This window comes from Puma concolor, chromosome B3 (assembly GCF_028749965.1).
Source record: "Puma concolor isolate L17-30 chromosome B3, mPumCon1.1.hap2, whole genome shotgun sequence".
Taxonomy (NCBI): domain Eukaryota; kingdom Metazoa; phylum Chordata; class Mammalia; order Carnivora; family Felidae; genus Puma; species Puma concolor.
The window spans coordinates 35695293-35721198 of NC_141672.1; the positions used below are offsets into that span (position 1 = coordinate 35695293).

The 25906-nt window shown below is 34.1% G+C and overlaps 1 protein-coding gene across 18 annotated transcripts in view; it reads right to left on the reverse strand.

The window, feature by feature from the left end:
- Window positions 1-25906, reverse strand: part of GPHN (gephyrin) — a 635492-nt gene that overhangs the window by 343985 nt on the left and 265601 nt on the right. For all 18 annotated transcript variants that reach the window (XM_086709482.1, XM_086709484.1, XM_086709476.1 and 15 more), the window contains exon 3: window positions 19589-19646. In XM_086709482.1, the coding sequence (XP_086565608.1) occupies window positions 19589-19646 (58 nt within the window). The remainder of the gene's footprint in view (window positions 1-19588; window positions 19647-25906) is intronic.

Below are 25906 nucleotides of genomic sequence, written 5' to 3' on the forward strand. Positions count from 1 at the left end.
CATGTTTGTCATGAAAATTAAAACAAGTTAGCATTTAAAATTTTTTTTAATGTTTATTTTTGAGTGAGAGAGAGAGAGAGAGAGAGAGAGAGCGAGCATGTGGGTGCGAGAGAGAGTGGGGGAAGGGCAGAGAGAGAGGGAGACACAGAATCCCAAGCAGGCTCCAGACTCTGAGCTGTCAGCACAGAGCCCATAGTGGGGCTCGAACTCACGAACCATGAGATCATGACCTGAGCTAAGCTGAAGTCAGAGGCTTAACTGACTGAGCCCCCCAGGCGCCCACAGTTAGCATTTTTAAAGCACTTGAAACAGTGCTTCATTCATCAAACATTAAACAAACAGACCAGAATCCAGGCAAAAGGATTTTACTTTATAATTTCACTTTACCAAAGCTTAATCGACTGATAAACTACTAGATATAATAAAAGTGTTTCATAAATAATTAAAGGATTTATACACAAAACAAACAGCTTTTCTGTATCCTAGCAATAGTGAGTTCAAAAAATATAATAAAGGAGTTCTGCTTTGGGGTAGAATGCAGTAGGTCACAGCAGGTCAATAATATATAATAATAATTAAACACAATCAGATAATTACAAATTCCTACTTTTAAAGACACAGGAGAAACAGAAACAATAAATTGGATAAATACAATTCCAGAAATGGGGAAACATTCCTGAGTTAAACTGATACTCTCTAGCTTTTCCCATCCATCTGCCAACCCATCCCCACTGGGGGTATTTGATGATTGAGGTCATAGGGCTGACAATCAGCTTTTCTAGGCAAAGAGTCTCTAATGGGAGGAAAATAAACCAGAAAACTTTTAGACATTTAGGAATTAGAAATCTGAATATACTTGAGCCCATGGCAGCTTTTCTCCTTAAAACAACTGTAGATTGTGGTGCTGTACACAAGGCTGTAAAGCTAGACAACAAGCTTATTAAAGACAGAGTAAAATCTTCATAGTGCTTAAAAAACCAAGACCTGTTAGGGACATAAGACTAACCATGGAACAATGCCAGTTTTCCCTTCAGGATGTTTGCCAGTTTTTGAGGCACATATTAGTTAGGCTGCAGGCAAGAGAGCTAGGCTGCAAACTATGACCAGCAGAGCTAAATCTGCTGTTATTGTTCAGGAATAAAGGGATGTAAACCAACTATTCTCAACCCAGTTCTAATCCACATCAATTCCTGATTAGACTGGATTGATCAGTTTCTCATACTTTCTATCAGGAGAAAGGGAGACATTCTATGATGGGTGATAAATCATCTACAAACAATATGGTCCTTTAACATATAAACTTATAAAAATTACTTGGCATGCAAGAAAATAGAATCCAATACTAAGATAAAAAAAAAAAAAGATGAAAAATCCCACAACAGATGCAAGGGGAGTGTGTAGCCAACTTTAAAATAACCTAAAATTAATACATTCAAGAAAATAAAGTACTTTTTAAAAAAAGAGAGGAAACAATAGATAATTTCAGCAGAAATTGGAATCTATAAAAGAATTAAATGGATGCACTAGCACATAAATTACAATATCTGGAACTCAGATCTAAATGGGCAGGTTTATCAGGATTAAAGAATATAAACTCAGGTCAAAAGAAAAAATGCAGCAGAATGCAAGAATATTAAAGACAAATCAACAAAAAAGGTACAAAATGATACAGAGAAAGAATGAAGAAACAGAATAGGACAAAACACATATGTGATACATACTCAAGAGGTCTAATGCATGTATAATTAAACCCCAGAAAGAGAAGAAAGACAGAATGGGAAGAAACAATAGTCAAAACCAATGTTTAGAAATCTTCCAAATTACTATTAGAAATAGAAAAATAATGATTAGTATTAAAAAAAGTAACATATGCATGTTGTAATGAGCCCTGGGATAAATCACACACACATGCATACACACACACACAAAACTAGCAGAAAACAAAACAAAAACCCAACAAAATACCAAACTACAATCAAACTATATATAACTAAAAAATTAATAAAAGAAAAAACTGATTAAAAGCTACTCTATTAATCTAAAAGAAGACAAGGAGAGGAGACAAACTGATGAGACAAATAGGAAACAAACAATAGGTACTATATTAATAATTATAATAAATGTAAATGGTATATATGCTGTAAGCGAAAAATAGATGTTTCAGAAAAAAATACAAAGATGCTTATAAGAGACATTTACATTTTAAATAAAATAACAAGAAAGGAGACATAAATACATGATAGAAAAAGAAATGTCATGCGAACATCAACCAAAGTAAAGTGGTTGTAGCAATATTATAGCAAACCACGTAGAGCTAAGAGACAAGAAATGTTAGATGAAAAATATTTTACATTGATAAAAGAATCAATTCAATAAGCAAATACAAAAAATATTTTATAAACAACCAGTAACATAGCTACAAAAAATATAAGGCAGAATTTGACAGAATTAACAGGAGAAATACACAAATCTCCATCATATACAACATGAAACCCAATCACTACAGAAGGTGCAGACTTTTTCAACGCAAAGGTAACAATTACCAAAATAGACAATATACTGGACCACAAAGCAAGCTTCAGAAAATTTTAAAAAACTGAAATCATAGGAAGGGAAAGAATCAAGCACTTAACCTGCTTTTTCGGTATAAACTGTATCACTGCATAACTATATAGTAGATAAGGGAAAGCATCTCTTTAAAAATGTATTCTAACTAACAAAAGAATTTAATTCTGCCATTCCTTTGGGTTGTTATTTGCATGACATATGTTTGCTATCCTTTTAATTTTAAACTCTATGGCACCTTTCAATATATAACATGTCTGGTGTACATAGTATTATAGTTGGGTCTTTAATAATTTAATAGTTTGACAGTATATGCCTTTTGACTGGATTATTAAATCCATTCACACTTAATATTATTGATACAGCTGTGTATACATCTGCCATTTTACTTTATGCATTCTATGTGTCTCTTATCTCTTATTTATTCTTCTATTACCTCCTTACTCTTTTCTTTTGCATGAAATCAATATATTCCAGTGTGACATTTTAATTCCTTTAATGATTTTTTTTAATGATTTATTTTTGGAGCTATTTTCTTAGTGGTTGTTCTAGGGTTTACACTGCATATCTTACCAAATCAACTTCTGATTTATAGTAACACAGAAACATTACTTCTATACAGTTCTGTTGTCTCTTCTTTTTTGTGCTATTATTCTTAGCCATGTTACCCATATATTTTTTAATTTTTATTTTTTTTTTTTACTGTTTATTTATTTTTGAGAGAGAGAGAGAGAAAGCGCATGTATGCAAGCGAGAGAGTGGGCAGAGAGAGAAAGGAGACACAGAATCCAAAGCAGGCTCCAGGCTCTGAGCTGTCAGCACAAAGCCTGATGCGGGGCTCAAACTCACAAACCGTGAGACCATGACCTGAGCCGAAGTCAGATGCTTAACTGACTGAGCCACCCAGGCACGCCCCCTGCCCCATATATTTTTGTGTGAACAAAAAGATATACATACACATACATATATAAAATCCAACAATACACTGGTATAATTAATATGTTGCATAATTTATGTCTATTAGAAAAGCTGAGAAAAGAAAGTGGACAAGTACATGTAGACAAGAGTTTGTTGTATTAACATTCTTATTTGTTATTTTTGATTCTTCAATTTTGTTCTTGTGGATTTGAGATACCATTTGGTATTAAATACTTACTTCAATGCAGCTTTGCTTCAAACCACTTTCTTTGTGCTGTTATTGTCAAATATATTACATTTCTACATTATAGACTCAACAAAAGTTACCTATGTATTCTTTTATACAACTGCTCTTAAAATTAGTTGAGGGGTGCCTGGGTGGCTCAGTCAGTTAAGCACCTGACTTTGGCTCACGTCACAATCTCATGGTTAATGGGTTTGAGCCCCACATAGGGCTCTGTGCTGATAGCTCAGAGCTTGGACGCTGCTTTGGATTCTGTGTCTCCCTCTCTCTCTGACCCTCCCCTGTTCACGCTCTCTCTCTCAAAAATAAATAAACATTAAAATAATTAAAAATAATTAGTTGAGAGGAAAGGACAAGAAATACATATTTATACTGTCTTTTATAAATACATAATTACTTTTACCAGTGCTCTTTTATTGAGTGTGTGGATTTAAATTGCTGTCCATGGTCACTTGCTTTTTAAGCCTGAAGAATTTTCTTTAGTATTTCTTATAAGATGGATCTGCTAGCAACAAATTCTCTCACAGTTTTTGTTCCTCTGGGAATGTGTTTCTTTCATCTTCATTTCTAAGAGACAATTTCCCTGGATATAACATCTTGGTTTGTTGACAGTTTTTTTCTTCCACTAATTTGAATATGTCATCCTACTGCCTTCTGCCTTCTTTTATTGATGATAAGTCAGATGTTAATTTTATTGGGGCTCACTTGTATGTGATGAGTCATTTTGTTTATATTGCTTTAAAAGTTTTTGTCTTTTAGCACTTTTACCATGATATATGGTGTGAAATGTTTGTGTCCCACAAAAATTCATAATTTGAAACCATAATCCCAATGTGATGGTATTTGCAAGTGGGTCCTTTAGGAGGTGATTAGGTTATGAGGGTGGAGTCTTTACGAATGAGACTAGTGCCCTTAGAAGAAGAGGCCAGGGAACTAACTAGCTTTTTTTTGGTGGCATGTGAGGATACTAGAAGTCAGCTGTCTGCAACCCACTGAGGGTCCTCACAAGAACCTGACCATGCTGGCATACTGATTTCAGACTTCCAGCCTCCAGAAATGCGAGAAAAAACATTCTACTGTTTATGAGCCACCCAGTCAATGGTACTATGCTATAGCAGCTTACACTGACTAAAATCGTGTGTCTAGGTGTGGATATCTTTGAGTTTATCCTATCTGGAATTGAAGGAGTTTCTTGGATGTATAATGTTTGTAATCAAATTTGGCAAGTTTTCAGCCATTATTTCTTGTAAGGTTTTTTTTGGTGCTCTTTTCTGTTCTTTTATTCCCGTTATCTATATGCTGGTATGCTTAATGATGTTCTGCATTTCTCTGAGACTGTTCATTTTTCTTCATTCTTTTTTCCTCTCTGGTCTTCAGCTTGTATAATCCCTACTGATCTATCTTTAAGTCTGCTGATTCTTTCTTCTGCCAACTCAGTGCTATTGTTGCACAAACCCCACTGGAGAATCCTCCGTTTCAGTTATTATACTTGCAGTTCTAGAATTTGCCTTAGCCTTTTAAAAAATAAAATTTATATTTCTATTGTTAGTCTCTATTTGATGAAATATTGTCATCATGGCTTTTTTTCTTTCCGTATGGTCTCCTATAGGTTTTCTTTTTTTTTTTTTTAGCATATTTAGAAATCTGTTAAATTCAATATCTACAGCTTCTCACAGGCAGTTGTCTGCTTTGTTTCACAATCTCCTATTCTTTGCACGTCTTGCAATCTATGTTAAAAAATGAACATGCTGGAAAGAAGCCAGACCACGATGGTAGCATATGAAGATCATGAAGTCACCTCTCCCATGGACATACCAAACCTACAGCTACATATGAATCACCTAAAGATTCTGAAAACTAGATGAACTGCTTCTCCACAACAAAGGGTAAAAGGACAACACTCAGACAGGTAGGAGAGGCAGAGACATGATCTGGCTAAAAATCCCACCACAGGTATGGTGACACACAAAAGGAGGGATCTCGTCAGTGTGGTATTTCTCTCAGAGGAGTAAGGGGCTAGTGCCCCACATCAGGCACCCCAACTCTTGGGATCTGCACCAGAAAGATGAGTTCCCCAAAACATCTGCTTAGAACACCAAAAGGGCAGATATCAAGGTACTTAACTGGCTATAGGAAATGGAAATTCTCTTTTTAATGGGCTTGTGTATAGTCTCACTTACCCCAGGATCCAGCACAAAAGCACCAACTTGAAAAGTACCTACATTATATGTGAACAATCAGGCCTTGCTGATCTGGGGGTATTCTGAGGCAAAGGACACTTGGGATTCTCTCTGGAGACTAAGGCATGGGCAAATGCCATTTGTGCACTCTAAAACCTACCCTGTTAGCATAGGTAGGTGCACTCAGATGTGGCACCCTTCCACTGCCTACCACAGGGGTTGCAGTGATCCCCCACTTCCTGACTGAGGCAGGCAAGTGTGAATGGTCACAGCATTCTCTGGCCCCCTTACTAAGAAAGTCAATGGTCACAGGTGGTGGCAACACTCGCTCATACCCCAGCAGAGCTGATGAGTAAATGGTCATGTCACTCTCCCACCGCCAACCCAGGGCCATGGTGTATGCACAGATAGGGCACTCTCCTGCAGCACTGCCGAAGGCCACAGGCATACTCAGTCAAGATATTTTCCCACTGCCTTTCAGAAGCTGGAGTGTGTGCCCCATATCTTATACTCTCAACTGCCCTGCTAAAGCCAGTGGGTGCACACAAAGCACAAAGGAAATGCCCCTTGTTCATCTGGCCCTGGTAGTCAAGGGGGTTGGTGTTCCTGAGCTCAGAGGCACAACAGCAATTAGAAAATCAGTTCTCAACAAGAAAACATCCCTAGAGCACTCCACAGACAACAGATTGAAACATACCCCCACCTTCTTGTGAAAAAGGCCTATATACTTATATTGAATGTTTAGCCTAAAGGACAGGCTCCAGGTTTCCCACACATCTGAGCTATGAAGGCACTTTCAAGGAGTGTAAACAAGGAGACACCATCCTGTGTAGCCCCCAGTCTCACTACAGTTTGAGGAGATTTCTCAGAAAGGAGCTCTACAACTACCCTGATTGTTGCAACAGTTGCTCAGAGTACACCTCCAGATCTTTTGGTATGGAGGTGAGCAGAGTTTATTATTGTGGCCCTCCCGGACTGTGTATATTGCATGCTTTAAAAGCTGCTGCTTGAGGGTCTGGCTTCTGCTTTGCCTGAAACTAGGTGCTAAATGCGATTCCTCCTCTTGGAACACTGACAGGTATTGAAAGATCCTCAACAATGAGGGCATATAAAAAATAAACCAGTATATTTAGACAATCACAAAGGTTCAATAGATAACCAAGAACAAGTGCAAGGGTGAATGAAAAGGCTCATCATCTACACAAGGCCATACCTTCAAGACTGAGAGGAGGTAGCTGTTTTGCCTAATACATAGAAACAAACAGAGAGGTAAGCAAAATGAACAGAAAAATATTTTCCAAACATGAGAACAATACAAAATCTCAAGAAAAGGCCTTAATGATATAGAGATAAATTATCTAATAAAGAAATCAAAATAATAGTCACAAAGATGCTCACTTAACTCTCAGGAGAAGAATGGAAGGGCATAGTGAAAACTTTAATAAAGACCTATATAATAAAAATATATGAAAACAGCAAACATAAGACACAGAACTGAAGAATATAGTAACTGAGGTGAAAAATACATAAGAGGAACTCAACAGCCAACTGAATGAAATAAAGAAAGGATCAGTGAGCTGGAAGACAAAGCATTAGCACTCAACCAGGCAAAGGAGAACAAAAGAAAAAGGAATTTTATAAAATGAAGATAACTCAAGAGACTGATACAACAACATTAAGCATAATAACATTTGTGAAAGAGAACAGAGAGAAAGAGAGAAAGGGGCAGAATACAGATTTGAAGAAATAGTTGCTGAAAACTTCTCTAATGTGAAGAAGGAAACAGGCATCCATGTCCAGTAAGTCCAGAGAGTTAAAAAAAAAAAAAAGGACCCAAAGAGATCCACACCAAGAAATATTAAAATATAAAAGTTAAAGATCAAGAGAGAATCTTAAAAGCAGCAAGAGAAAAGCAGCTTAAATACAGGGGACACCCAATAAAGCTATCAGCAATTTTTGCAGGCAAAATTTTGCAGGCCAGAAGAAAGTGGCATGATGTATTCGAAGTCCTGACAGGAAAAATTCCAACTAAGAAACCTCCACCTTGCAAGATTATCATTCAGAATTGAAGGGGAGATAAAGAATTTTTCAGATAAGCAAAAGCTAAAGGAGTTCATCACCAATACACTGGCCTTACAAGAAAGATTAAAGGGACTTTTTTAAAAGGAAAAGAAATGGCACTAAATAATAACAAGAAACATATGAAAGTACAAATCTCACCAGAAAAGGTAACTATATAGCAAAGATGGTAGATAATTCACTAATGAAGTTACTATGAAGGCTAAAAAACAAATGTAGTAAAATTAAACTACAATAATTAGTTAAGAGATAAATAAAAAGAGCTAAAATGTAACCTCAAAACCATAAAACATAGGGGGAAGTTGTAAAAATGTAGTTTTATAATGTGTTCAAATTTAAGTTGCTAAATAGACAGTTCTATTCATAGGATGTTATATGTGAACCTCTCAGTAACCACAAAGCAAAACTTTATAGTAAATACACAAAAGATAATATAAAATAAATCTAAACATAACACTAAAGAAAGAACATACCAAAAGAAAGAAGAAACAGAGAGGAACTACAAAAACAGCCAGAAGACAATGAATAAACTGGCATTAAGTATACATCTATTAATAATTAAGTGTAAATGGACTAAATGCTCCCATCAAAAGACAAAGAGTGACTGAATGGACAAAAAATAGACTCATCTACATACTTCTTCCTACAAGACACTCCTTTCAGAAGTAAGGACACATACTGACTGAAAGTGAAGGGATGGAAAAAGATATTTTATGAAAATGCAAATGAAAATAATGTAGCTATATTTATTTCAGACAAAATAGATTTTAAATAGACATTTAAAATTTTAATTTTAAATTTTAAAAAAAATTTAAATTTTAAAAACCATTTAAATTTTATTTTATTTTTTTATTTATTTTATTTTTTTTTAAGAAATAGCTTTTTTATTTTTTTTTTATTTATTTTTGGGACAGAGAGAGAGACAGAGCATGAACGGGGGAGGGGCAGAGAGAGAGGGAGACACAGAATCAGAAACAGGCTCCAGGCTCTGAGCCATCAGCCCAGAGCCCGACGCGGGGCTCGAACTCACGGACCGCGAGATCGTGACCTGGCTGAAGTCGGACGCTTAACCGACTGCGCCACCCAGGCGCCCCTAAAAACCATTTAAATTTTAAAAGACAAAGAAGGGCATTACATAGTGATAATGCAGCAAGTAGATATAACATTTATAAATATATAAGCACCCAGCACAGAAGCACCAAAATAATATAGCATTATTAGCAGACCTAAAGGGGGAAATCAACAGCAATGCGATAATAGTAGAGGACTTTTAACACCCTACTTATCTCTATAGACAAGTCACCCCGACAGAAAATCATAAGGAAGCATCAGCCTTAAACAACATATTAGATCAGACGGACTTAATGGTTATATATAGAACGCTCCATCTAAAAGTAGCAAATACACAATCTTCTCAAGTGCACATAAAACATTCTCCAGTATACTCCACATGTTAGGTCAGAAAACAAATCTCAATAAATTCAAGAAGACTGAAATCATACAAAGCATCTTTTCCTCCCAGAATGATATGAAACCAGAAATCAATTACAAGAAGGAAATTGGAGAAAAATCATAAATACATGGAGATTAAACAACATAGTACTAAACAACCAATGGATCATCAAAGAAATCAAAAGAGAAATTTAAAAAACCTGGAAAAATGAAAACATAAATATTAAATACCAAAATCTACTGCATGCAGCAAAACCAGTTGTAAGAGAGACCTTAATATAGCAATACAATCCTACCTGAGAAAACCAGAAAAATCTCAAACAATCTAAATTTACACATAAACTAAATAAAGCAGAACAAACCAAGCCCAAAGGTAGTAGGAGTAAGGATATAATATATATCAGATTGAGATAAATGAAGACTAAAAAGACAATAGAAAAGGTCAATGAAATTAAGAGGTGTTTTTCTGAAAAGATAAACAAAACTGATAAAATTTTAGCTAGATTCACTCAGAAGAGAGTGGGCTCAAATAAATAAAATCAGAAATGAAGAAGACAAGTTACAACTGATACCGCAGAACCAGACAGGATCATAAGAGACTACTGTAAAAAATTACATGCCAACAAACTGGATAAAAATGATAAATGCCTAGATATATACAATCTTGTAAGACTGAATCAGCAAGAAAAAGAAAACATAAATAAAGTAATTACTAGAAAGGAGATTGAATCAGTAGTCAAAAACATCCCCCCAAATAAAAGTTTAAGACCATATAGCTTCACTAGTGAATTCTATCAAACATTCAAAAATGATTTAATATCTATCTTTCTCAAACACCTCCAAAAAACTTAACAGGAAGAAAAGCTTCCAAACTCATTTTACAAGGCTGGGAGTAATTACCCTGACACAAAAACCAGACAAGGACACTACCAAAAAAAAAAAAAAAAAAAAAAAAAAAAAAAAAATTTATATATATATATATATCCCAATATTCCTTGATAAACAGAAACGCAAAAATCTTCAACAAACTATTAGCAAACTGAATTCAGAAATGCATTAAAAAGATCATACACCACGATCAAGAAGGCTTTATTCAAGGGATGCAAGAATAATTCAACATTCACAAATCAATCAACATTATCAGCACATTAACAAAACGAAAGATAAAAATCATAAGATCATCTCAATAGATGTAGAAAAAGCATTTAACAAAATACAATCTTCAGTTATGATGAAAACTCTTGAACAAAGTGGGTATAAAGGGTACATACCTCAACATAATAAAGGCCATATAGGTCACACTCATAGCTAATATCATACTCAACAATGAAAAGCTGAAAACATTTTATCTAAGATCAAGAGAAAGATGTCCACTCTCACCAGTTTTATTCAATATAGTATTAGAAGTCTTAGCCATAGCAATTAGGTAAGAAAAGAAATAAAAGGCACCCAAATTGAAAAGAAGCAGAACTATCACTATTTTCATATGACATAGTACTATATAGATAGAAACCCTAAATACTGCACCAAAAAATTATTAGAAAAAATTCGGTAAAGCCGTAGGATATGAAATTATTATGTAAAAATCTGTTAAATTCCTAAACTCTAATAATGAATTATCACAAAGAGAAATCAAAAAAAGAATTCCCATACAGTTGCAGTCAAAAGAATAAAATACCTAGGAATAAATTTACCCGAAGAAGTGAAAGACCTTCAAACTGACAAACAGAAGAAACTGATGAAAGAAACTGAACAAGTCACAAAGAAATGGAAAAATATCCCATGCTCGTTGACTGGAAGAACAAATATTGTTAAGATGTCTGTACTATCCAAAGCAATCCTCACATTTAATGCAATCCCTATCAAAACACCAACAGCATTTTTCACAAAGCTACACCAAACAATCCTAAAATATGTATGGAACCACAAAAGACCCTGAATCGCCAAAGCAATCTTGAAAAAGAAAAGCAAAGCTGTAGTAATCAAGACATTACTAAATGGGAGACAGGAATCCATAAACAACCTAGAGGAGAAAACAGGCAGTAACCTCTTTGACATCAGCTGTAGCAACTTCTTACTAGACATGTCTCCTGAGGCAAGGGAAACAAAAGCAAAAATGAACTAGTAGCACTTCCTCAAGATGAAAAGCTTCTGCACAGCAAAGGAAACAATAAAACTAAAAGGCAACCTGCACAATGGGAGAAGATATTTGCAAATGACATATCTGATAAACGGATGGTATCTAAAATATATAAAAAAATTATAAAAGTCAACACCAAAGAAACAAATAATCCAGTTAAAAAATGGGCAGAAGACAGGGATAGATATTTTTCCAAAGACTACAAACAGATGGCTAACAGACACATGAAAAGATACTCAACATCACTCATCTTCAGGGAAATACAAATCAAAACCATAATGAGATATTACCTCAACCCTGTCAGAAAGACTAAAATTGAGTTAATTTTTGTATAAGGTGTGAGATTTAGGTTGAGGTGTTTTTTTGGAGGGTGGGGAGCAGTTATGGATTCCAATTGTTCCAGCATCATTTCTTGAAAAGGTTATTCATTGAACTGGTTTTGCAGATTTATTAAAAATCTGTTGAACATATTTGTGTTAGTCTACTTATGGGTTGTCTATTCTGTTTCATGTATTTTTTTTTTTCTGCCAACCCTACACTGTCTTGATTACTGTAACTAACAGTAAACTTTACCATTGGATAGAGCTAGTCCTTCCACTTTGTCCTTTTGCAAAATTATTTTAACTGTTCTAGGACCTAGGTTTTTCTGTATAATTTTAGAATAAACTAATATAATTGTATATCTACAAAAAAACCTTGTTGGGTTTTTGATAGGAATTGCATAAACCTGTATATCAATATGGGGAGAAATGACATCTTTAGTGTGTTCAGTCTCCCAACCCATGAACATGGCATGTCTGTCCATTTCTTTAAGTGTCCCTTTATTTTGTTAATGTTTTGTAGTTTTCAGCATACAGATTAACATATGTGTGTTGATTGGGGTTTTTGTGTGTGTGTGACTGTTGATCTTACATTCCTCAAATTAACTGAATTGACTTATTACAGTTGTAGGAATTTTTCTGTAGATACCTTTTTCTATGTAGACAATCATACAATTTGCTAAAAGAGAGTGTTGTTTCTTACTTTCCAATCTTTGTCCCTTTTAATACTTTTCTTGCCTTATTGTGCTGCTTAGAACTTCTAATACTCAGTTGAAAAAAGTAGCGAGAGTTGACAACTTTGCTTTTTGTTCCAGGAGGAGAGCATTTGTTTTTTTCACCATTAAGTATGTTGTTAAGTGGTAAGTTTTTTTGTAGATGCTATTTATCAAGTTCAGAAGTTCCCCTCTATTCTTAGTTTACTGAAAGTTTTTATCAGGAATGGATTTTAGATTTTATCACTTTTTTTGCATCAATATATATAATCATATAATCTTTCTTTAGCTTGTTGATATGGCGGATTAGATTGATTGCTTTTCCAGTGTTGAACAAGTTTTGCATACCTCAAATAAATCTTATTTGGTAGTGATCTATAATTTTTTTATACATTATTGGATTTGATTTGGTAATATTTGGTAGATTTTAAGTTCATGATAGATATTGGTCTGTAGTTCATTTTTTGCACTGTTTTCCTGATTTTGTTATCAGGAAAATACTAGCCTCATAAAATAAGGTGAGAAGTATTTCCTCCCCTTCTATTTTCTGGAAAAGACTAAAATTGATGTCAATTCTTCTTTAATATTTGGTAAAGCTCTCCAGTGAAACATCTTTTTTTTTTTTTTTAAAGAGTTTTTTTTTGTTGTTTTTTTTTTTTTAATTTTTTTTTCAACGTTTTTTTTTTATTTATTTTTGGGACAGAGAGAGACAGAGCATGAACGGGGGAGGGGCAGAGAGAGAGGGAGACACAGAATCGGAAACAGGCTCCAGGCTCTGAGCCATCAGCCCAGAGCCTGACGCGGGGCTCGAACTCACGGACCGCGAGATCGTGACCTGGTTGAAGTCGGACGCTCAACCGACTGCGCCACCCAGGCGCCCTCCAGTGAAACATCTTGACCTGGATATTTCTTTTTTAGATTTTTCATGGTGAATTTAATTTCATTAATGGTTGTAAGACTACAAAGATTGTCTATTCATCTTTCTTCATGTTGGTAGTTTGTGGGTTTTGAGGAAGTGGTCTATTTCTGCTAAGATGCCCAATTTATAAGTATAAAGTTTTTCACAGTATTCTCTAATTATCCACTTAATTGATGGAAGATTTGTAGTGGTAGTCTTTGTTCAATCCTGGTATCAGTTTTATCTTTGTTAGTCTACTGTGTATCAACTTTACTGAGCTTTTAAAAGAACTCTTTATTCTGTTGATTTTTCTCCATTGTTTTACTGTTTTCCAATTCACTGTTAAGAATTCTTGAGTATTTCCTGTCTTCTTGCTTTGACAATATTTGGCTTATCTTTTTCTAGTTTTTTTTTTGAGAAAGAAACATGGATTATGGACTTTAGAAATTTCCTCTTCTGTAAAAATTAATGCATTCATGGTATATCTTTTTTTAACTTTTTATTTTCAACCTACCTATGTCATTGTTTTTCAAATGAATTTCTTGAGGATAACATCAATTTCTACCTTTTTCATTGGTATATTTAAATTATTTATATTTAAGGTAATTACATCTTAGTACCAAAATGTGCCATTTTATTATTTGTCTTCTTTCTCATACCTTATTGGGGATTACTTGAACAAACTTTAAGATTCTATCTTAATTTACAGTGTATTTGAGTACAGTGTTTTGTACATTGCTTTTTAGTGGTTGGTTTGAGGGGATGCTTTGTATATTATAATAAACAAATATAACTTATCTCAATCTACTGGTATTGACATTTATCATTTGAAATGAAATGCACAAAATTTACTTCCACTTAGTCTCCCTTTACCTTCCCACATTTAAATATGATTGTATTCATTTACTCTACATGCACTGTGCACATCATATAGTTTTAAACTTTTTGCTTCAATCTTCACATATGATTTAAGAAAACTATAAGATAGCTTGCTATATTTATCCATTCGGCTGTTCTTTCCTTTTTTAAAAATTGCAAGCCTTTTTCTGTCATTTCCTTTTCCTCTCTTTTTTAAGTTTTTTCCATTTCCTTTTTTTTCATTTCTTTTCTAATTCTCTTTAGAGATTTTATTTAGCCATTTTTACAGGGTACTTTATCTAGTGACAAATTCCTTCAGTTTTCTTTTGTCTGAGTGTGTCCTTATTTCTCTTTCTTTTCTGAAGAATAACTTCACTGTATATGGAGTTTGTGATTGGTAGTTCTTTCTTTCAGCACTTGAAAAATATTGTTCCACTTCCTTCTGGCACAACTGCTCCCTGCCTCCCTCCTCCAATCAGCCATTTATATTAGTGATTGTACTTTTCAGTTCCGTAATTAACATTTTGTTCCTTTTTGTCATTTCTATTTTCTTTATTTGTTTCAAGAAAATTAGTAATTGCTTGTTGAAGCATTTTTATGATAAGTTCTTTGAAATCTTTGTCAGATAATTCTAAGGTCTGATTCATCTTTGTGTTGGTGTCTATTGACTATTTTTTTCCACTAGGTTGTGATTTTTCCTGCTCTTGGTATGATGAGTGATTTTTTTACTATACCCAGGGCATTCTGGATATTATGAGACTCTACATCTTATTTAATCTTTTTTTTTTTTTTTTTAAGCAGATGTCTCTTTGTTGTAGTGTGGTATGAGGGCTATATGAATATATATGTGCAGCTTCTTGCTGGGTCCCACTGACACCTCTCTGGCAAAATTGAGGCACTGCTTCATACTGCTTCATTAAAGACAGTAGGGTAGAAGTTTAGGTCCTCTCTTGGCCCTGCTGAAACCTTTTTGGCCAAAGTGGGGCATCACCTTCCTCCACATTATTGAAAGTAAGAGTTATGTGTTCAGCTCCCTGCTGGGCCCTGCTGATACCAAAAGGGCAGGTAGAAGATTAACTTGTACTGAGAATGAAGTATCAATTATTTCCATCTCATTCAGTCTTATTGATGCAGACAGGGATGGAGTTACATTTCTCTTATAGGCCTCAGTGACACAGGAAAGGGAAGGTAAAGCAGAGTGGTGAGTAGTTCCACCTTGTGCTGTCTCTTTAGCCTTATTGCTGTTGGGTGGGGGTGGAGACTTGGCTCATCATTGGACTCCACTAACAATATCCTGCTGTAGGAAGCAGAACACAGCCTGTTTCCGCTGGGCTGATGGAAAATCAACTACCCACTTGGCCTCACCTACAATATACTGGCAGGTAAATCAGAGCACTATCTGTTCTGTCATGTGGAAGACTGAATGGCTCAGCCCTGCCAACAAACACTACCAGGGGAGAAATTCAAAGCTTTGCCATCTGCTTTTAGGGGTAGCAGGGGGTGAGGTGGAAGATCAGCTTCCTGCTTGGCTTTGCTAAAACCATGGGGGAACTAAGTAGTTTCCCCACTAGTGTTTGGCTGGAGTAGGGTGAGTATTAACAAAGGCTTTTGTTCTGTTAGTCCACCCTTGTCCTGGGTCCTTTGGCTTGAGGAGACAGACCTTTGTAGTTTTTTTTTGTTTTGTCTGTACCTGTGGGTATTTCCAGGTTAGAGGCTTCATCAGTGTTCTGTTCAGTTTAAATAGGAGGCAAAAAGGAAACCCAGCTAACTCACTGCTGTATCATTCCTCAAGTCCTGAAGACCTTATAAAGTCTGATTTCTTCTTCCTACCCTTGAGAGTCTTTCTATGCTTGTTTATTTTGTAATGTCCAGGGGTTTTCAGTTATAAAAGAAAACATCTGGGAAGAATAGGGCTACTATATCTTGGCTAGAACCAGAAGTCTCATCGGTAGGAATACCTTTGAAATTTGATAAACTTATCGTAATATTATCTGGAGTAATTAATACATGAACCAACAGAATAACAAACACCCCTCCCCATCCACAAACATTTCCTATTATGTTTTAAAAGCACTATAACCACAACAGTGTGGTGCTAGCAGTGGAACTGGTAAATAAATGGATGAAACAAAAGTTCAGGAAAAGACAGACTTGTGTATGTATATGTGTGTACCCAGGCATAGGAAAATTCAGTATATGATAAATGAGGCAACTCAAACAAGTAGTGGACAAGATGGCTTTTGCAATAAATTGGGCTGGGAAAATAAAAATATATTTGAAAATATTTTGTAAGTTTAGTCATCCCATATATAAAAATTTATACCGATATAAATTACAGATAAAGAATATTTAAATATTTCTATTTAAATATTTCTATTTAAATATTTAAATATTTCTATTTAAAATATTTCTATTTAAAATAAATACACCCAAGGTGGTAGTATATTTAAATATTTCTATTTAAATATTTCTATTTAAATATTTCTATTTAAAATAAATACACCCAAGGTGCTAGTATAACTGGTATAATTATCTTGGAAAACAGTTTGACTTCATATAGAAAAGCTGAAAATACACATTACTTAAAACCCAGAAATTCCATTCCTTAGTATATACCTCAGACAAACTTTACACAGGATGCTTTTATAAGAATTTTATAACATCATATCTCATAATAGCTCCAAATGGAAGCAAGCTGAATGCCCACTGCGAAGGGGAAGTCTCAATAATTTGTGGTGCAATGGAGTATTTTACAGCAAAAAAACAAAAACAAAAAGAACAAAACAAAACCCTCCAAAATCTTAGCCAAAGAAAACACTATGAATAAATCTCATAGTGTTGAACCAAATAAGTAAGGCACAAAATAATTCATTTAAAATTCAAAGAGAAATACAAATATATTATAATATTTAGGGATGTATATAAAAGTAAAACTAAATAAAAGCAAGGAATGGAAAACAATAAAAACTCAGGGTATTGAGTGGAACACATGGGCATAACTGGGCCAGGAATGTATTTGCACTTTATCCCTTAAGCCTTTGGCCAAGCATCTATTGACTATGAGGTGATATATTGTAATTAATAAATACATGCTTAATTCAAACTATGCATGAACTAAATAATAATTTCTGGTGCTAGAAAAATTGTGAAAGATTACCATACCTTATAAAAATTGAATTGTTTCATTAATCAATTATATTTTAATGTTTATTTATTTTTGACACCGAGAGAGAGAGACAGAACATGAGTGGGAGGAGGGGCAGACAGAGAGGGAGACACAGAATCTGAAGCAGGCCCCAGGCTCTGAGCTGTCAGCACAGAGCTCAAAGTGGGGCTCAAACTCACGGACCAGGAGATCATGACCTGAGCAGAAATCGGATGCTCAACCAATTGAGCCACCCAGGTGCCCCTCATTAATCAATTATAATTTAATAATAAACTACACATATATATTTACTTATACATGTTATATTGTGGATATATTTCAAATTTAAATGCAATTGTACTATTTAGATATTTAAAATTACTCTGTTATTTGCCAACTAAAATGAACATTACAACTAGATATTTCACATTTCCTGCAATTCAAACAAAAAAGATTATATCTGATTTCAGTTGAAAATGCTAATGGTGCCATCAAATAAAAGTTGATGAAATATTTTATAAAAAGGTTTCTTCTGACACTTTAAAAAGCAAGAAGCAATTTCATATTTTTTTATGCCTCAAGCCTCAAACTCTCTGAAGCTGTTTTAGATATAATGCCATCAATTAATTTAAAAAATCATATATTAATGTCATCCACGAATCATGTTTTTTTTGAAGGAATTTCTTGAGGGATAACTCTTATAACTCTAAAATTTCAAAAATACAATGAAAAATTACTTCTTTAGAGGAAAATATTAAAAAATTGGCAATGTTTTTGCTAATTAATTAAGCTAATAAAAAATACATGAATCCTCTAGCTCTTAAATGGGTCAACAGTTTTGGTTCACTGTTATTACCTCATATATCCTTTTAGGTGATTCCATTTACTAGCATGGCCTCAAGCAATTCTTGGATAAGGACAAATCCCACTATCAACAGAAAGATAAAATTATCTTCCTTCTGAATTCCAGGCTGATTTATCCAATGATTTAATGAGTATTTGGTTATCTGAGAGAGATTTCAAATTATTAAGTCCAAAATTATTCCTCTTTTCTTTCAAATTTATTCCTTATATCTCCTCTTTCAGTAACATAAGCTGGATTAGACCTAAGGTTTCTCCAAACCAAACTATTTTATGAATTTATATCAAGTTCGAATGAGTCATTTGACACTTTTTTTATGCTAGAATGTAATTATTGAATTAGTTCCTGATATTGGCTACACAGAACGCCTGACACGTTATAACTAATAGTATATTATTTAATAGAGACTAATTACATTAACGGATTTAAAAATAATGCAAGCAAATTAAAAAATAATTTACTAAGATTTGAGTTTATTGAACTCAATTTTGGAAAGTTTGATTAAATCAAGCTTAATGATTTGTTGAGATCTTTACATGTCATTGTTAAGAATTTAACTCAGTACTGTTACCCTTGACTATTGCTACTCAGTTAAATTTTATTTATGTAACAGATAGTAAATTCAATTCTCACTGGATTGTAAATTGCTCTTACAGAGCAACATGTTATGCTAGAAGACTAATAATCCATAGGACTTAGTAAAATGTTAAAAACAGAAGAATGCAATAATGATGTGATTTTCAAAGAATAAGGTCAATTTTTCATTTAATGTACTACAAATTTTAAGTCGCCGTTTGCATACTGTGTTTTCAATGGAACCAGGAAATATTTTCTAGAAGACTGGTACTATTTATAGTTAGTGAAAGCTTACAGGGGAAATAAATTAAAACAAAATAGAAAGATAATCTGCTATGCATTCTAATGCTTTTATACAGTGTTTCTTAAGTAGATTTTTAACGTAGTTTATAGGAAAGGGTTGTTTTTTGATTTTCCAAATATTTTTCATAGAAATGCATTGATAATGGTAATTGAAATCTATCTGATATATATATATATATATATATATATATATTAAAATAGAATAACTGTGAAATAAATGATATCCTAACACACCCAAAGATTCAATAGTACAAAGAAAAAGCAATCCTTCCCCCCACTTCCCTGACCTGTCAAGATACTAAGTCCTTGTAGAGGTGAAAAATGCCATACTATACCTTGATTTCTTCTATTTCATCTGGTACTATCTTGTATGCTGATATAGTCCCACCCAACCTGAAATTAGGAAAAGAAAATATTCTCAAAACCAGCAATAGTGTAAAAAATATATGGACTATTTCTTCCATTAGCATCAAAATGCCACCAGTAATTGCCCATTGCCCATCCCAGTAACCATGATGTAAAAACAACTTTTTATGCTTAGGTTTTCCATATATTACTTAAAAAGTGGTAGATAATGAATGACTACAAAAAGAGGAAATATTAAGTTATATTTTTAACTATAAGTAAACTTCTCTCATTGATACTTTTAATGATGCTACCACTTTTACTGACGGATTCTGTCACAACTAAGATGTATGAAGCACTAATAGCAGACAGTAGTTTCCTTATTGGTTTGTTTTTAATTAACAGAATTTACTTTTTAGAGTACTTCTGAATTTACAAAAAACATTGAGTAGAAAGTAAAGAGATTTATTTCCCAGATTTCCCATCACAGTTTTCCTTGTTATTAATATCTTAGTGTTGTACATGAGTCACAATTAATGAACCAATAATGATTTTGCTTCTTTTTAAAAATAATGTATGGAGTGCCTGGGTGACTCAGTTGGTAAAGCATCTGACTTTGGCTCAGGACATGATCTCATGGCTCATGGGTAGGAGCCCAGCATCTTGGATCTTTGGTGTTAGCATGGAGCCCTGTGTCTCCCTCTCTCTCTGCCCCTCTCCCACTAAGGCTTTTACTTTCTCAAAAATAAACATTAAAAAAAATAATTTAAACAAGAGTCAGAGAGGTGTGTCCAGCATTGTCCAAAGGAAAGAGATGAGTGTTTTGAGGATTACAATTTAATTCCTAAAATACAATCTTTGTCTTGAGGGAGTGAGGTTATTACATGCCATGTTCACCTGTTTGAAATTTTTTTTTTTTTTTTGGAAATTAGCTAAGATTTGTGTAACGCTTATCATTTGCCAGGCATGTGATGTATCATCTAATTCTTATAACTGTTATCATTGTAAAAACGGGGAAACAGAGACACAGAGTGATCCAGTAATTTTCACAATTGAAGGAGGCAACTGAGATGCACATTAATTGTAAAATATATAACAGATTTCAAATACTTGATACAAAAAAGACTAATTTAAAACAACTGAGTACATTTTAAAACAATATGATGGATATATTGAGTTAAATTATGTCATTAAAGTTAACACCATCTACTTCTTTTCAGTTTTTAAAAAGTCACTACTAAAATTTTTAAATTAAAGATAGCTTGCATTTCTTGGCGATTATCATATATCCATCAAATAGGAATTCTAAGTTCTCAAACTCCAAGATTATTTACCTATCATTACTCAGATTCAGTGCTTAAAAAGGAACTTTCTGATTACTTATTTGACTTTATAAGTATCTGAATTTTAGAAAAGAGAATCACAAATAAGGCATTTACACACTTTAGATACTTTAGGATATCATCTCCTGTCTCAAAAGTAAATTAATAAATGACATTTTTGGGGCTGCTGGTGATTAAGTGTCTAACTCTTGAGTTTGGCTGAGCTCATGATCTCATGCTTCGTGGGTTTAAGCCTCAAGTCAGGCTCTGTGCTGACAGCATGGAGCTTGCTTGGAATTCTCTCTTTCTCTCTGCCCCTCCTCCACTCATGCGTGCTTGCTTATGTACTCTCTTTCTCTCTCAAAATAAATAAATAAACGTATAAAAATGACATTCTGGTTTCCATTAAAAAATAACTTCATCTGGCCAAATGAATTTTATTGAAAAGTCTACATTTAAACTCTTTAATATTACTATTTATACTTGCTAATGGAAATAGGGTTCATATCTTGATTTGAGAATTACTTCCTAGATTTAAAGTGCCACAACTGAATGATGAAAACACTCATGACATTTAACTTAATTCATATTATACAATATATATAAGTGATATACCAAAGAAGACCATAGTAAGTAACTAGCAAACGAGGACATAGCTACTAAAATGAAAAATTATATAACCATTTTTAAATTTTTTTAGAGAGAATGTGAGTCAGGGACAGGGGCACAGGGGGAGAAGAGAGAGAGGAGAGAGGAGAGAAAGAGGAGAGAGAGATGAGCGAGGAGAGAGAGAAAGAGAGGAGACAGAAAATGAATCTCAAGCAGGCTCCATGCTCAGCATAGAGCCTGATGTGGGGCTCAATCCCAAAACCCTGGGATTATGACCTCAGCTGAAATCAAGAGTCAGACACTCAAGTGACTGAGCCACCCAGATGCCCCTATATAACCATCTGTAAGATGTTTGAAGTAGGCATTTAAAAAATGTTTTCACTGTCAATTATTTAAGTTTTCAAATTAAAAGTTGAGATTGTTGGGATATCAATGAAGAAATTAGAGCAAAAAAACTATTGAAAACTCAAGGACTTCAATTTAGAGTCTTGCAAATAATGGGTTAATTTTATTCTTTGAGTTTATGTTATGTAATAGATACAACCAAGGGAATGAGGATGCAAAGAAATCACAGTCTTATATGGAAGCAGACTGAGTAAACAAGTATCTGTAATATAAAGCAGTAAAGTGTCACAACAGAACTAGGCAGAAGTTGAAAGTTTGAAATTATTTCAAAAAAAGAGTTTTTAAAAAATACCTATCATTGTAAAATAAACTGATAATAACACAAGCAGCCCACAACAACTTTTAAATAAATGGCTATTACAGAAACACTTTTGATTTGTTAGTACAATTATGATTCAAAGATGCAGTGTTGATAACAGTTGACTTCTGGAAGAAAAATTAAAAAGTTGCTATGATAAACTTCAATAAACAACTCATTTTCTCTTGATTAATGTTGACTAACAGTACTCAAATACTGCCTTTCCTGAAATCCCAACCTAGGGAAGGTAAACTTCCAGATTAGTATTTCTACATCAGATCAAATCAATTATAATAGTCTTTTTTTTTTAAGTTTATTTACATATTGAGACAGAGAGAGAGAACAAGCTGGGGAAGGACAGAGAGAAAGAAGGGAGAAATCCCAAGTAGGCTCCACACTGTCAGCGCAGAGCCCAACATGAGGCTTGAACTCACAAACTGTGAGATCATGACCTGAGCTGAAAGCAAGAGTTGGACGCTTAACCGACTGAACCACCCAGGCACCCCTCAATCATAATGGTCTTAAATGTTTTAATTTAATTAATTTATTTTTTATTTGAGAGAGAGAGAGAGAGAGAGAGAGAGAGAGAGAGAGAGATTGAGTGAGTGAGTGGGGAAGAGGGGCAGAGGGAGAGAGAGAATCTTAAGCTCCATGCTCAGCAAAGAGCCTTATGAGGGGCTTGATCCCATGACCCTATGATCATGGACCGAGTTGAAATCAAGGGTTGGATATTCAACTGACTGAGCCACCCAGCCATCTCTGCTTTTAACTGTTAAAAAAAGGCAAGTAAAATATGATTTAATATGAACCTACTTGGATTAAAATGGATATGGGAGATACAAATAATATGCATATGAATAGTATGCTGACAAAACAGTAGGATAATTGTATTCTAAAACAAAGGAGACTTGGAGGGCGTCTGTATTATACATAACATAGAGTAAAAAAAAATTTAAGATGATATAACATCAGAAAAAAAATCTCATAAAAAGAAACAATCTAGAAGTAATGAAAAAAAAAAAAGAAACAAACAAAAAAACTGAGTCATAAGTGAGTTTAAACAAAGAAAGTTCAAGGGTTGCCTGGGTGGCTCAGTCGGTAAGCGTCCGACTTCAGCTCAGGTCATGATCTCACACTCCATGAGTTTGAGCCCCACATCGGGCTTTATGCTGACAGCTCAGAGCCTGAAGCCTGCTTCAGATTCTGTGTCTCCCTCTCTCTCTGCACCTCCCCTGCTAATGCTCTCTCTCTGTCTCAAAAATAAATAAAAACATTAAAAAATTTTAAAAATAAAAAAAAAAAGAAAGTTCAAGAATAAACTTACTTCAAACTATCTTTTTTTCCTATTCCACAACTAAAACCAAATTACGGTAACTTCACCATCAATTTTGTCCCATGAACTGATTACTGAAGATACATTTCTATTTTTGTGGCATCAAGAAACATAGCCAGATTTAAAATACTTATAAATTTAGCATACTATCAATATTCCATTGTTACTGCACTCAAGGCAGAATCTTTCCAATTTTCATGTTCTTTCCATTACAATACACTTCTCATTGTTGAACAAAGACTACACACTAGTAGAGTTCTAATTTACTCTAGTCAATATATAAAAATGGTATTACATTGACAGTGACAGTGGTAATAATAGTACCAATACTACTAGTATTAGTATATTGAGCATTTACATGTATTTACATGTATTTTCTCATTTAACTCCTATAACCTATGATGATTATGAAAAAAATGAGACAAGCAATTTTTTTGAAATTCCCAGAACTAGTAATGGCAGAGCTTGGCTTAAGAACCGAGTTCTAAAATTCATAAGAAGATTGTAAAACTCATATGAAAATTCAAGAGACACACAATAGTCAATCACAAAAAGAAGAAAGTTCGAGGATTCCCACTTGCTGATTTCAAGTTACTAGAAGGCTACAGGAATCAATACAAAGTGGTACTGGTATAAGGACAGACGTATAGCAACAGAGTACAACTAAAAGTCCATAAATTAAAGTCACATTTATGGTCATCTGGTTTTTGTTTTCCTTTTTATTTTGCCATGGAAAATACATGTAATAAATTTGCATTTTAACATGTATGATTCAGTGATGTCAATTACATTCACAGTGATATGCAACTGTCATTACTATTTCCAAGCTTTCTATCACATAAGCAGAAAATCTATAACTATTAAGTAATTGATGTCCCATTTTCTCCAGATTTTTTCTTTATGAATTTGACTACTTTAAGAACCTCATATAAGTGGAATCATAAAATATCTGTCCTTTTGTGTGTGGGTAATTTCACTCCGCATAGTGTTTTCAAGCTGCATCCACACTGTAGCATGTATCAAGTACCACTTTATTCCTTTTAATGACTGAATAATATCTCATGATGCATATATACTACATTTTATCTATTCATCTGTTAGTGAACACTTAAAATTGTTCCCATTTTTTTGTTATTATGAATAATGCTGCAACCAACATTGGAATATAAGTATCTGAGTCTCTCTTTTTAATTCTTTTAGGTATATATCTAGGAGGTGGAAATGCTCAGTCATATGGTAACTCTAAGTTTAGCACTCAGGCACTGCCAAACAGTTTTTCACAGTGGCTATACCATTTTACGTCACCACCAGCAATGTGTGAGGGTTCTAATTCATGCTTACCAACACTTGTTATTTTTATCTTTGTGTGTTTTTTTAATTTATTTTTCAAATGTTTATTTTTGACAGAGAGAGAGAGAGAGACAGAGAGAGACAGAGCATGAGCGAGGGAAGGGCAGAGAGAGAGGGAGACACAGAATCCGAAGCAGGCTCCAGGCTCTGAGCTGTCAGCACAGAGCCCAACGCAGGGCTTGAACTCACAGACCGTGAGATCATGACCTGAGCCGAAGTCGGACACTCAACCGACTGAACCACCCAGGTGCCCCAGTGTGTGTGTGTGTGTGTTTTTTTAATGGCCACCCTAATAAGTATAAACTGGTAATTCTTTGTAGTTTTGACTTGTATTTCCATAACAACTAGTGATGTAGAGCATCTTTTCAGATGTTTGCTGGCCATTTGTTTATCTTCTTTGGAGAAGTATCTCTATTCAGGTCCTCTGGCCATTTTCATTCACATTGGGTTGTCTTTTTGTTATTTAGTTGTAGTTCTTTACATATTCTGGATATTAAATGCTATCTAATATATGATTTCCAAATATTTTATCTCTTTCATTTTCTTTTTTTTTAATATGAAATTTATTGTCAAATTGGTTTCCATACAACACCCAGTTCATTTTCTATCTTGATAATGTCTGTTGACATACTAAGGCTTTTAATTTTGGTTAAGTCCAATTTATCTTTTTTTTTGTTGTCGTTGCTAATGTTATTGGTATCGTATATAAAAATCCATTATCACAGAAACAGTAATTCAAAAGGATACATGCATCCCTATGTTTACTGAAGCATTATTTACAACAGCCAAATTATGGAAGCAGCCCACATGTCCATCGAAGATGAATGGATAAAGATGTGGTATATATACAATGGAATATTATTCAGCCATAAAAACGAATGCCATTCACAACAGCATAGAGCTAGAGAATATACTGCTAAGAGAAATAAGTCAGAGAAAGACAAATACTATATGATCTCACTCAAGTGTAGAATTTAAGAACTAAAATAAA